Source organism: Gallinula chloropus (assembly GCF_964237585.1).
Source record: "Gallinula chloropus genome assembly, chromosome: 3".
NCBI lineage: Eukaryota > Metazoa > Chordata > Aves > Gruiformes > Rallidae > Gallinula > Gallinula chloropus.
In genome coordinates, this window is record NC_140087.1 from 85,195,760 (window position 1) to 85,210,103 (window position 14,344).

At 55.1% G+C, this 14,344-nt stretch overlaps 1 protein-coding gene across 1 annotated transcript; it reads left to right on the top strand.

The window, feature by feature from the left end:
- Positions 1 to 12,628: 12,628 nt before the first annotated feature.
- Positions 12,629 to 14,344, top strand: CD93 (CD93 molecule; the record flags this gene model as incomplete). Its single annotated transcript, XM_084261487.1, has 1 exon — positions 12,629 to 14,344. One exon carries the CDS (start codon positions 12,629 to 12,631, stop codon positions 14,342 to 14,344), a length of 1,716 nt encoding a protein of 571 aa, XP_084117613.1.

Genomic DNA, 14,344 nt, shown 5'->3' on the forward strand with positions numbered 1-14,344 from the left:
CAAAGGAAAGAGAACTCGGACCAACTGGGGTACACAGAAGATGAAAGCTCTCTGTATTCCAGCAGCTCTCAGGAATGCGACTCCAAGTGTTTGTTTTCCCTGAAAAAAAGGGGGTTTATTTTTGGTTTTCAACCCCCAAACACTGTTACCAGCACAGAGGTAAACAGCAGCTCATGACAGCATGAGGGGTTTGCTGCCCTCTTGCATTACATGGGTTGAGGTTTCTTTTTAATGCCTCTGCTCTGACACAGGCTGCTCAAACCATGGTCAGAACACCTCCCCAGAGCTCAAGGGGAGTCTGTGCCCCATCAGCACAGGGTTTGTAAAGAAATGGAGGGGGGAAGACAGGAGGAAGAACAAGAATTCGGAATAAAAACCTATGCTATTCCCAGTTATAGGTACTATGGAAGAGATGCCCAGAGCCAGCATCCATGTTTGCAGCAGGAAGGGAGCAGGGCTGATCTCCCAGCTCCTCACACTGCACAGCAGCTATAAATACCCAATTTCTTTTGCCCACACACTCTGTTAGCATAGAGGGAACCAGGTTTTCCTTGGGGCTGCTCTCATATCACAAGAAGGGAGATCACTACTTTCACTGCACCCTTCAGCATATGGAAGGCACATGTCCCTCCCAGGCAGCCCATCCTCATCCTCCTCTTGTGAGGATGTGCTGGGGATAACTAAGGAAATAGCCTCAGAAAGAGCCTGGTTCTGGGAGATGCAGCCTGCAAAGCTCTTGGCCCGAGTGGTCCACCCCTCAGCTCCTGTGCAGGGTCCCCAGGGGGTGATCTCAATGTCTGCATTGCTTTGTTCTGCCAAGCTTCCCAAGACCCCCACACATGTGAGCTGGGGGCTCTCCTTCCTTCAGCACACCCCAACAGGACCCCTCCTTGGCAGCAGATGAGGAGAGGGGCTGGACCACATCCCAGCTCCCCAGTTAATGACAACATTGTGTAACTCCCCCCATCTTATTTTCCTACAGGGTCACTGTTCCCCCACCCCAGTGGTGCTGGCAGCATATTGCGGCCTCTTTGCCCAACAGCAAGTCTGACCCAGCTGGAATTGCCTCTGAAGACACAGCACCAGGCAGCACTGAGGTGGCTGGACATGGGGATGCTCTGACCCTCAGTCCCTCTGAGCCAGCCTGGTCCCAGCTGCTGCTCTCAGGTCCCTCCTGACAGCTCAGCAGCCTGAAAAAGCAGACACAGGAATACTTCTTGGAGACCACTGGGACCTTGGGAGGAGGTGGAAAAGGCACACAGCCAGGGTACAGCCAAGCTACAGTGGCACAGAAGAGGTGCCTGAGGGTGGCAGCGCTGCCTGGCTGCTGTGGACCTCAAACTGGGGAGCAGTCACCCAAAAACCACACACACAGAGCCAGGCTTTCATTACACATTGCCACAGCAAGGCACCTAACCCAGGGATGCTGCTGCCCCATTCCTGGGGTGATGGGTAGAGTTACCTCAAATCAACCCCACATACAGAGAGATCCCAGAGAGATCCCACACTGCAAAGACCCTGAGAACCAGTCTGTGTCACGCAAGTTGACCTTCCCCAGCACAGGAGGTGCTGGGACACCACTTTCCTTACAGAAATACTAGCAGAAGGGGAGCACCTCTCCTGAAAGCAGGGAGTTAATTACCCTGCTGCCACTGCAGGCTGAGTTTCCTGACCCTGGCACACCACATCCCTCAATCCCTGTCATTTGGGCTAAATTAATTTCGTAACCCACCCCCCAGAGGAAAGAGAAAGCAGCAAACTCCTCCCGTGGCACCCACTTGAGCCCCAACTGATGCTCCTGAGGGTTGGGGAGGGTCTGGAGGAGCTGCTCATCCCCTCTGAGGATCTCCACCCTCCCTTTCCTTCCAGGTATTGCTGCTCAGGCAGGACACCACCCAGCCCTGCCCCAGCACCCCATTTGTTTATAACCCTGCCTTTCCCTTTGCATTTCCCTCACCACCACCAAGCCCATCTCCTTCACGTGAGCTGGTGCATCAGGAGGAGGTACCAGGGGGGGTAGGAAAAGCAGTTAAACACAGTGGGGCTGGGACAGCCAAAAATAAACAGGAAAAAAATAAGAAAAAATAAGAAATAACCCATCTGGGTGTGTTGGAGGGATGGTGCTGCCAGCACCCACCCCACTGAGTCACTCTGGCCCCTCCCTGGTGTGGGAATCATGCTTAGCTCAGCAGCAAGAAGTTGGCATTTAGGTTGCAACCTAAATTTCAGCCAGTCTCCACCCCCAAAATTCCCTCCTCACTGCCCATTTCATGCCTGGGGCTGCCAGGCAGCAACCCTCAGCCAGGAAATTGGGGGGTGGGGAAGCCACAAATGCAGAAACTCCAGCAGGAGGGTAAGGGAAAGCTGCAGGAAATTGTGTGCTGGGAGCAAGCGGCCTCTGAAGGCAGGAAATTAATATTTAATAAGAGAAAGCCCACCACTCCCACAGGGAGGAAGCTGTAGACATTCAGACACCTTGGGTTTGGCACGTCTGCAGCCATCCAAAAGACCAGGGAGCCCCCCAAAGCATCCACCCTGGACCTGACTGTCCTCACAGGTGTAACTGCATATGGTGGAACCTGGATGGACAAGGGATGGTGGTGATTCCCTTGGGATTCCCCGCTCAAGCTTGGAAAGGAAAGGATACAGTATGGGTGACAACCTCAGACCCCCCCTGCACCTAGTTTTAAGTGAAAGGGGGCACTGCTGGTGGTACACAATGGTCCTTGTATGACAGCGCTGCAACATGCTCCACTGCATCCACCTCTAGTCCCACTTGCACCCCTTAATTCTTCCCTTTGCTAGAACAAAGCCAAAAGCTGGAGCTAACAGCACCTCCAGGACTTCTCTGCATTGCCTGCCATCCACAGAGCTGTAGGGGTTGGAAGGGGCCTCCAGAGCCCATCATGTCCAACCTCCTGCCAAAGCAGGGACCCTAGGACAGGTCACACAGGTCAGTGTCCAGACAGGGCTGGACTATCTCCAGAGAAGGAGACTCCACACCCCTCTGGGCAGCCTGTCCCAGGGCTCTGTCACCCTCACCAGGGAGAGTTCTAGGTCAAAGACCTTCCCTGCAGCTTGACACTCCTATATAACAAGGACAACCTGTTTATCATGAGAAAGAACCTACCTGAGCCCTGAAGGGCCAACAAGCCCACACACATTAGTGATGGCACAGGACTTTATTTCTACATCAATTCAACATTTTGACAGGCAGTGACTCACTCACCAGCATCTGACTGGGGATCATCAGTGCTGGGACATCCAGCAGCACAATGGAGGTGTCAGACCCGCACTGGAAAAAGCCATTTGATTAAATACATCGTTATAGCCTGGTGATAATGAGCCCTGATTAGGACAGCGCTTGGCTCTAGGGTGTTACATTTTCAGCAGGGTGATTGGGTAAGATGCTGCCCCAGTCTGTGTGCCACACTCTGCATCATAGAATCATAGACTGGTATGGGTTAGAAGGGACCCCAAGGATCTCAGAGCTCCAACACCCTGCCACAGGCAGGGCCACCAACCTCCAGGCCTGGAGCTAAACAGTGCTGCCCAGGGCCCCATACAACCTGGCCTTGAACACCTCCAGGGACAGGGCATCCACCACCTTTCCGGGCAGCCTGTTCCAGCCCCTCACCACTCTCTGTAAAAAACTTCCCCCTAATATCTCATGTAACCCTCCCCTCCTTCAGCTTCACTCCATCCCCCTTGTCCTGCCATTATCTACCCTTTTAAAAAGTTTAAATGGCAACCACAGCTCTCACTCAACAGGTTCTTCCCTGTTCGAGCATCCCTGATGCTGCCTGGAGTTCAGGTACCCACACTGCATCCGCAGACGGGAGCAGGGGGTGCAGCAGAGCATGGAGCAAGCCCTCAGTGCCACACACAGCACAGGGACATCCTTGCTGTTCTCATCTCCTCCCATGCTCAGAGAGCATCCCTGGGGCTGGATTGTCCTCATCCTACTGGAGAGGAACTCTTCCAAAAGCAGTGCCTGCTTACCAGGGAAACCTCAAGCTTGAGTTCAGCTGGAGCTTCACAATTTCAAGGAGGGAAGAAAAACCCAAACAAACTTCAGGAAAATCCCTCAAACTTTAGTGAAACCATTTCCCCAACCCTCTGTCAGCAGATCAATGCTTTGCCTTACTACTGTTGAAGCATCACTACTATCAAATCAGAGCATGCTGGAAGTGCTTTCTCCCCACAGCCAGCCCCCCAAAGAACAGACATGATATTTTTTTTTGGGGGGGGGGGGGGGGGGGAGGGGAAAGCACAGAACTCTCACCTGTTTATATTTTGGGGCCAGCAGCAGGAGCAGATAAAACTTGGGCAGTCCCTGCTCAGGAATGCACATTGCAGCCCCCCCAGCCCTCCCCACATTGCCAAACTCCCCCCACCGCTCACTCAGCAAAGCAGATGACCAGGATATTATGAAATCCAGGAATAACAACAGAACTGGGGCTGGCTTTTGCAACAACACCCACCCCCTGGAGCTCAGGCTCTCCCTATGCCCCAAAAAGGAGCACTTATCACAGACCATCAGCAGGCAAGTTACTACCCCAGCTTCTCCCAGCTCAACACCCCAGCCTGAGGTTAACAGGATGGGCTGGATTGTTTGGCTGGAGAAATCCCACTGCTTGTTTTGTGCAGCCAGAGGGTGTGTGCATCAGCCAGGTGTCCTGGTGGGACTCCAACACTAATATCCCTAAATCTCCCTCTGAAATTAAAAGGAGGGGCTGCTGAGTTGGGTTTTTCTAAGTCTGTCCTCCTCTTCACCTTCCCCCTCCACTGTAACTCCCCCAAAAGCCCTTGGGTAACACCGCTCGCCCTACCAGCACGTCAGTGGGAGGAGAGGGCCCTCTGTGTGCAAGCACTAAGGGACAGCATCCACTTTAATCCTCCTGTTTCCCTAATCACACTCCATCTGTGAGGAAGACATGGGGAGAGGCTATGAACAGCACAGCACTTGATACATCCCATCAATGTGCAGCCCCAGACCACCCAGCACAAGTGAGTCTGCCACTCCAGTGCTTACAAGGTACTGCACTAAGCTTTTGGACAGGGAAAACATTAAATAAGAGCACTCTAACAGGTTCCAGCAGCAGGTTGTGTCACAGCATCCCTCAGTGGGAGTATTTCCCTGCAAGGAGCCCCATGCTCCCACTGCTGCTGCTCCAGGGAAAGCATCGCAGGACAAACATGCACCCACATCCTGCTCCTGTGAGCATCATTCCTGACACCCAGGCTTGCCTGCAAACAGATCCATGGCAATAGGGAGCTCTGCCACCTTGGGCAGGTTTATTTTGGCTTCTGGAGATACAACTAGGATGTTTCCTTACTGCCAGTACCAGGTTGTTTCTGCAGGACCCTCCTACTTCAGCTGGCAGGAAGAAGAGCCCCATGTATAACAAACAGATTAAAACCCTCTACCCACTCAGAATTTTCTCCCCCATCCCCATAGCTCAGCATTTTCAGGTCCATCCCCTGATGGGCATCGTTTCACCGCCACAGATGCTCAGCCAGCAGCCCTGACCACCTCCTGCAGACAGCCAGACCAAAGCCTGCAGAGACCAGCGCTCGCTCCCTGAGCTCCAGCAGCCCCACATGTCTGTGGGGGATGCCCCAGCTATCACAGCCCACAGCCAGAGCTCTCTGTTTTCTCAGCTCCTTCCTGAGGCCACAGCGTGTTGCTTTTGGAGACTGGGAACTCTTCACAGTAACTTCCCCCCCCAGCTATTGTTATCATCCTCACAAAACACAATTTATTACTCAGCTGGAGATTACCGGTGCTCTTATTAATTCTGAGAGGAAGAACAAGAGACAGAGCTCAAAATAATCCAGGTTTAAACACGCCAGGGCTGAGGCAAGCATAGTGGGGACAAAAACCACATCAGCCAGCCTCTGCTGGTCACTGCTCTGAAGCAGGGGAGGAAATATGTCCACTCAGCTGCTGATGCTGAGGAGGAGAGTTACAGGCTATGGGCTAATCCCCGTGCTGAGCTCTGTTCCCTGGCATCCCAGGGATGGACCCTGGCCAGGGATGCCAGGAAACAGAGCGCAGCATGGGGAATAGCCCCCTGCATGGGCAGAGCCAGGCACCAGCCCAACTTGCTGTTTGGGGGAGGTTAGCCAGGAAACAGAGCGCAGCATGGGGAATAGCCCCCTGCATGGGCAGAGCCAGGCACCAGCCCAACTTGCTGTTTGGGGGAGGTTAAAACCCCACCCAAAACCACCCCTCCCCAACTTTAGCCTGGAAGTTGTTTCAGTGTTGGAGAAACAAGCTGCGAAAGCTGATGATGCTGTAGGAGGGTCTTTAAGCTGCACACTGCCAGAGCCATACACCTGCCCAGCTGGGCAACAGCAGCTCTCTCAGTTAAAAGAAAAAGGGAGAGACAGAGAGAGACAGGAGTGACAGGGTATTTGGGTGGGAGCTGCTTCTTTCCCCACCTCACTCCTCCTTCCCTTCCATCCAGCTGGGAATCCACCTTCTCCATCAAAAACTTAGCCACCTCTGCTGGGAAATGACTCTGGGACATAACAAGAGCTGTCCTAATACAGGGTAAGAGGACCAGGGGAGAAACCTCTCCATCCAAACTGGTTTTCAACTGGGGAGCAAGACAGGTCAGGTCCTGGAGCCCACCACCATCCCCAAGCCCCCTCCTCACTTCTCAAGTCACCATGCAACAGCCCTTCCACTCATTAATCACCCAGCATCTGCTGGGCCAGTTGTACTTAATTAATGAGCAACAAGGTTTTTCAGTCCACTAAAGGGCATGATGAGCTTTTGGGTGCTGAGGCAGGGAGTCCACATCTGTGGCTGCTTCACCACCTCAATTACCCAGAGACAGAACATCCAGGATGGAAAAGCTGCAGGGATGAAAAATGTGAAGGCTGCCAGCTTGTCCCAGTTCCACCCATCTTACTTCACTCCTGCTAAAGCATCTTGTCAGAGGAGGTTTATGCCAAGAGGTTTAAGTGTGGGGGGATTTTATTATTATTTTTTTAAATCCTTTAATGAAATTACTTTGGCATTTGCTGCAGTAGGAAGCTGTACCCATCCCTTGTGCTGTCCAGAAGTGACACCAGCAAGGTCCCACAGCTTTACTCCCCATGCTGTCCCTGCCACAGCTTGTTGTGATTAATTCCAAGGCAAGCAAACAACATTTGGACCTGGGCTTCATCCACACACAGCAAAGCTGCACCCAGGCACAATGCAGGCGTGACACTGAGTCTGCTGTGCAGCTGGGAGCCCATAAAACAGAGGGGTTGGGGGCCACATCCCCCCTAGTGCTTTCCTAAACAGCACGTTCTCCAAGATGCAACCCAGCGTGCCCAGAGTAAGGACTGAAACAGCTACAGGGAACACTTTGTTCTGTGCCCCAACAGAGAAACAGAGCTGTGTGTCACCCTCACCAAAGGGAAAGACACCAAGAAGGCAGCCAGATTGCTTCAGCACCTTCCCTCTCAGTTGGGGAGGGGGGAAGGCTCTGGGGGCTCCCAAGACAAAGCCTTGCAGCCCTCAGCAGTTCACTGCACACCAGACTGAGCTCTGCCTGCTGCCTTAGGGCAGCAATCAATCCCAAAGCCAAGACTAAGAGCCTGGCATCCCACCACCTCCCACACCACAGGGGCAGCCTGGGCACAGCAGTCCCAGGCACACATTAACTCAGTCCCACAGCATCTTCCACCCCAGCAACTTCTGAGGCATCACCAACCACAACCCCCAAGACTCTCCACCAGCCCACCTAAAAACCCACATCACAGCCATCTCATCCCCTACCTGCTGTAGAGAAGCTTGTGAGTGCTCACTGGGACTCTGTAGGACCAAGGAATATTGAACTGGGGCACCCATCAGCACACAGAGATGCTCACAGCCCAGGCTCCCAGAAGTGTGCTGGGGGAGCAGAGGGGTTAAATAGCTGCAGCCAGACAAGCCTGCAGCCCATGAAGCCTTGATGAGCACAGCCCCCTGAGCTGCTGGCTCCCCAGCACCTGGAGAAGGTGCTGGGCACCTCACCTGGGTGCATCACCCTGAGCAACCCCAAGAGCTGCTGCTCCCTGTACCTGCACTGCAGTAGTATGGTGGGTGGTTTGGGTAGCACAGATGCCCTGCTACAACCCAGGATGCTTCCTTAGGGTTTGCAATGAGCTCTCCCCAAAAAGGAGATGATGCCCAGCTCGGAGACCCTCCCTGCAAATGGGGAAGGCACGGATCTCAGCTTTCAGCCTCCCTGGGACGGGGCTTGAACCTCTTGTGTTCATGCTGGTGCTGCTGCGCTCTGCCATCCTATGTGCTTCACATCCCTGGTTCCCCTGGCTCATTAACACAGGGGTCACCCCAAACGCTTAGCCACAGGGAAGGATGCTATGGGGAGGAGGATGCTCGATGACAGCAATCATTCCTGGTCCCCTGGGAGGGTCGTGCTGCAGAAAGCAAGCAGCAATAGGTCGGGGGAAGGGAAGGAGGGGACAGAGCTGGTAGGCTGTGATAGTTCCCTTTGCTAATCAGTAATTAACAGGAAATCTTTATCTGTGGAGCGCAGCGTCCCAGGAGATGGAGATAGCACAGCTCCAGCATGCTGCAGCCTGTGACACCGACCCAGCCACTGGGCTTTCACTCCTTTCTTCTAATTGCCCCCCTCCTGCTGAATTTAATTGGGAAATAAGTAAACAAGAGCCATCAGGAAGAGAATCAGGAGCAGGGGATGTCCGCACGGAGAGATTAATTACATCGGTCCTAGAGATGGCCACTCCTTCCAGGGATGATACAGCCCCAGGTCTTGAGGGTGGCTGCAGGAGTGACTGTAAACTCATCCCTCCATCCCTCCATCCCTTCATCCATCCCTCCATCCATCCATCCATCCATCCATCCCTCCATCCCTCCATCCATAGATCCCTTCATCCGTCCCTCCATATCTCCATCCATCTATCCAGCCCTCCCTCCACTAACCCCATTCCCCTCCAGTTTTTGGAAGTGGGTTTTCTTTCCCCACCCCCTTGGATTCAATGCTGTTTGCTTTTCCATGTCCTTCCAGGCATTTTGGAACAACTCTTGAGGTCTCCAGCAACTTGGTGAAAGCGTTAAGCGACCAGCAGCGTGACTCAATACCCAGGGCTCTGCCAACCTGGCTGAACAGGAAGGACAAACACCTCCCCGACATGCAGCCACACTGGAAAAGTACATCCAACACTGTTGCTTTGAGTTGCTGAATGAGCAAGTGAACAGCAAGCCCCTTAATAAACCCCACTTCTTTAAGTGCAAATCCCCCACCATGACCTTAAAACCGACCATGGTGACAGGCAGGCGCTACCCAACACACCATCCTGTATCTGGGGCTCTGGAGCCTGTGCCCCAGCACTGCTCATCCCTGTGAGGGTCTGCAGCATCCTTCCAAAACAGCCAGCTGGAAAACATTCCCCTTGGCTCTGGCACTGCTGAGGTTTCCCTGCTGGGATAAAAGCGGCCTCAGTGTCTAGTGAGGTGCTGCTGCATCTCACCAGTAGCAATGTGCCCCCACGCAGCCTCTCTGAGAGCCCAGCAGCAGCAGCAGCCACCACCCCATCCCCATCCCCATCCCCCCAAATCTCACATGTAAAAATAAACTTCAAACCCCCAAATGTTACCCCCTGCCAGGAGCCTGCCCACTGTGCAGGGCCTGCCAGGCCCTGCTCCTCGGCCTACCGCCGCCACCGTGTCCTTGAGGATGTCTCCAGAGGAAGCTCAGTTCCTCCTATTCTTCTCTGGCAGCTGCTGGCGCAGGTGTCGTCCCTCCCCTTCCCTCTGTACCCATCCCCATCCTCGCCCCCATTGTCCTCGGCCCAGCCTTGGGGCTTTGCACAAACAGCCCGTGTTGATGTCAAGCAGACACAGCGTGTTTCCTTCTCTGGCCTTGGGGAAACAGGGTTTTTTTAAGCAGTTCCTTCACCAAAGCTGATTTACCACTTAGTTAGTTAGTTATTTGTGGGATTTCTGGTCTCCAGGAGATAATTTGCTTTCAATGATGGCCCAAAACGGGGGTTTAGAGCCCCATTCAGCTGAGTGGCTCGAACAACAAGGTGCTTTCTTAACTTAGGACTCAAGACTTTGATTTTTCCAGTATGAACGTCAGCCCAACAGAGATGGAAACTCAAAAAGCGCAGGGTGTTTAATAAACAAGAGGAGCACAGTGTGGTTTAAGTTGCCAAATCCGGGTAAAAGTATTAGCATCAGCTTCTCAGGCAAAGGCCTCATTAAAAAGTGGTGGTGGGGAGAGGTTCCCTGCCCCCCACATTGCAACAGGCCCCTCAGCAGCTCTGGCAGGAACATTCATGGAACCAGAGAATCATCAAATGGTCTGGTTGGAAGGGACCCCAAGGATCACAGAGCTCCAACCCCCTGCCACAGGCAGGGCCACCAACCTCCAGGCCTGGAACTAAACAAGGCTGCCCAGGACCCCATACAACCTGGCCTTGAACACCTGCAGGGATGGGGCATCCACCCCCTCTCTGGGCAGCCTGTTCCAGCACCTCACCACTCCCTCTGTAAAGAACTTCCCCCTAATATCTCATCTAACCCTTCCCTCTTTCAGTTTCACTCCGTCCCCCTTGTCCTGCCAGTCTCTGCCCTTTAACAAGCTGACTCAGATGTATATTTGGAAAATAATAATAATAAAAAGTCACTGGCAAAAAACCCAAATGAAATCCCAAAAACAAACCTCTGAGCTCTGTTCTTCCAACTCAGAGGAAAGGGGCTGACACGGCAGTCCCAAAAATCTTCTCTTCCCTGGGGTAGGAGCCCTGACTTCAACATCTTCCCCCTCCATTTCCTACAGCAGTAAATTTGGAATAAAACCAATTTGAAATGGCATAAAAGTATTTTTTTATTTTACTTTATTTTATTTTACTTTATTTTCCTTTATTTTAGCAAAGGCAGTGCCACCCAGCAGCTTGCCAAGCTGCAGGAGAGCTGGGTGAAGGGGGTCCATCTCCTGCCCCTTTCCTCCTTTCCATCAAAGGTCTTTGTGACCTTCAGACCTGCGGAGACTTAAAGTCCCAGCGCTAACACTTGCTGCTGGCCAGAGGACAGCCCAGCGACCCGGGGGCCTTCCTGGGAACGCTGTACCTAAAAGGGGTTCAGGGAAGGATGGCAGAGATCCATTCAGTAGCAGGGTTTGAGGGTCACGGATATCTCAACAGAGAGGAGTGAACATCAGATCCACAGCTAGGATGGATGCTTGAGAAGGAGGAGGCAGACTCGCTGGTCAAGGGGTTGAGGTCTGAGGTCACTGCTGCACGAGGGAAGCCCCAGGAGAAGACCCTGGGGTGCAGATGGGCAGGCAGACTCAGCAGGGCAAACAGAAGTAGCTCTTCTTTTAAATCTCATCAGCTTTTGGCTGCTTTGCTGCTCCAGGGAATGGACACCACGAGGAGCTCCACATCTGGAGAGCCTCCCCCACCGTCCTTCTGTCTTCGGGTCACCCTCCCTAACACCCTCACCACCTTGACCCCTCCATGGGCGCTGCTTCAGGGGCCAAAATCTGCTTGAAAAGGAGAAGATGCTAGGTCCAGACCAGGACAGGATCTGGGGTTTGTGTGGCTGTGGCACCCACGGGTGCAGCAGAGAAGTCACTGCAGTGCTTGGCATCTCCTGCTCTGAGGAATGCTGAAGCACAGCAAATCCTGTGGATATAAAGATATTTATGTTTCAATCACACTGCTAAAATGCTGATGGATCCTGCTGAAGCAGCTCCGAGCCCTTTTAGGGGCTTTTTGCCACATTAGTGGCTGTTTCACCATCACCAGTGTCCTGTGTTAATGCCTTGTCCCCATCCCTAATGGCCTCATGCCCAGGGACCCGCATGGACCCAGCCCCTGCCCTACACCAGGGCCAAGTGACCAGTGATTCATTAACACGGAGCATCACAGCATCACCCCTCACTGGGGCAGCTTCTTGCCCTGACACAGAGGGTTTGCTCCACAAACTCTCAGGGTCTGGCCCAGCTTCGCTGTGTCCTGGCAGCCTGGACCTTCCCACGACCCAGCTCCTATTTCAGGGCTCGTCCAGCTATTTAAAGTGCCGGGAGAAGGGGAAAAATGCACTGGAACTGTGGCGTGTACACGGGACACTGCGCCAAAGAGCCCGTTTCTTTTAGAGAGAGAGGGATCCCACGGCTCTTTATTTTCGTGGAGGAGGGGTGTGTGGGGGGGTGTTACCCTTTTAGCAATACAGGCTTGAAACCTTTTGGGCCCTATTAGGGATTAGAAAACTCATCAGGGGGGTGACCAAGCAGACCAAGCCCTCGAAAACCAAAACAAGCAACCAAAAAAAAAACCCAAAGGGAAAAAAAAAAGCAGGAACACGGCTGGTTCCTCCTGCAGAAAAGCAGCGAGTCCCTGCACAGCCAAAGCTTGGGGATGGGGGTGAGGAGTCCCCTGTGCTGGGGAGGGAAAGCGGAAGACGGCGAGGCAAGCGCCTGGACCACCAACAACCGGCAAACCAGACCGTGCTACAGGAAGCTGTAGCCTCCGGTTATAAATAGGAGACCTGAGAGCACAGGATGCACGTGGGGTGAGCTTGTTGGGACGAGGGGATGTGAGACAGTGTCTGACGAGTCTCTCCATCCGTCCTTCTGTCCGTGCAGCTGGAGGGATGGCCGTAGCTTGGCTGCTGCTGCTGCTGCTGCCGCCGCTGCTGCCAGGGTCCGGAGGGGAGGACGCTGAGGTGGTGTGTGCCGGCAACGCTTGCTACAGCCTGCACCAGGCCAGGCTGGACTGGGGTGACGCTCAGGAGCGCTGCAAGAACAACGGCGGCAACCTGGCTCCGTCCCGCAGCCACGCAGAGACCCAGCTGCTGCTGGAGCTGTTGGCGGCAGCCGGACTGAAGGAGCCGGCCTGGATCGGACTGTCGCTGTCGCGGGGCCAGTGCGTCCAGCCACAGGAAACTCTACGGGGCTTCACTTGGGTGGCCGGCGGGGAGCCTGGGAACTACTCAGCCTGGCTGTCCAAGCCCACCGGCACCTGCCTCAGCACCCGCTGTGTCAGCCTGCAGCCCCCCAGCTCATCCAGTGACGCCGGATGGAGCAACCGCCCCTGCCGGCACCAACTGCCTGCCTTCCTCTGCAAGTTCATCTTCCAGGGGATGTGTGGGCCCCTGCCGCTGGCTGGGCCCGGACGGGTGGGCTACACCACCCCCTTCGGGGTGCACAGCACTCACATGGCGGCCGCCCCCTTCGGCACACTGGCAGAGGCCGACTGCGAGGCGGGGGAGGGCCCAGTTTTTGCTGTCTGCAAGGGGCTGCTGGAGGGGGACGGCTTCGCCTGGCACCCCCCTGGGCCCCTCTGCCCCCTGACCTGCTCCGACCACAACGGGGGCTGCCAGCACCACTGCCTGGAAGTGCCAGGAAAGCCTCCACACTGTGCCTGCCACGCCGGCTTCACCTTGGCTCCTGACATGACCTCCTGCCTGCCCAAGGACGCCTGCAACCCCAACCCCTGCCAGGGGACCTGCCGGACATCACCCAACGGCATCGAGTGCAGCTGCGAGGCCGGCTACGTCCTGGCGCCCGATGGCCGACACTGCCTGGACGTGGATGAGTGCCTGTCTGGGCCCTGCGAGCACGAGTGCCGCAACACGGTCGGCAGCTTCGTCTGCCTCTGCCGGCCTGGCTACCGGCCCACGGGGCCGGGTGGCCACAGCTGCCACGATGAGGACGAGTGTGCCCGGCCCGGCGTCTGCCAGCAGCTCTGCCTCAACGTCCCCGGATCCTTCCACTGTGCCTGCCAGCCCGGCTACCAGCGCCAGCCTGGCAGTGATGCCTGCGAAGACGTGGATGAGTGCCTGAGGGACCCCTGCCCTGGGCGCTGCCACAACCTGCCCGGCACCTTTGAGTGCCTCTGCCCGCCCGGCTTCATCTCTGAGAAGGACGGACAGGGCTGCCGCGCCGGACCCATTGCTGGAGAGGAGTCCCTGGGGGTCCCCAACACCCACACCCCACGCACCACGGCCATCCCACAGACCACGGGCACCCTGCGAACCATGGGCAGCCTCCATCCCACAGCAGCTCCGCATCCCACAGGCAACCCCCAGACCCTGGGCATCCCCAGTGGGGCGACGCTGCCGGCCCCCACAGTGGCTGGGTCTGCAGCTGGCACTGAGCACAGTGCCGACGGCCCCAGGCTGCTCCTCTACTACATCCTGGGCAGCCTGGTAGCCATCCTGCTGCTGATGGCCTTTGCCCTGGCTCTGATGGCCTGCAGAAGGAGAGTGGCCAAGAGTGACAAGGAACCAGCCAAAAATGCTGCAGACAACTACTGCTGGGTGCCTGAGCAGCCTGAGAGCCGTGGGGCAGGCGGTGAGCGCAGGTAA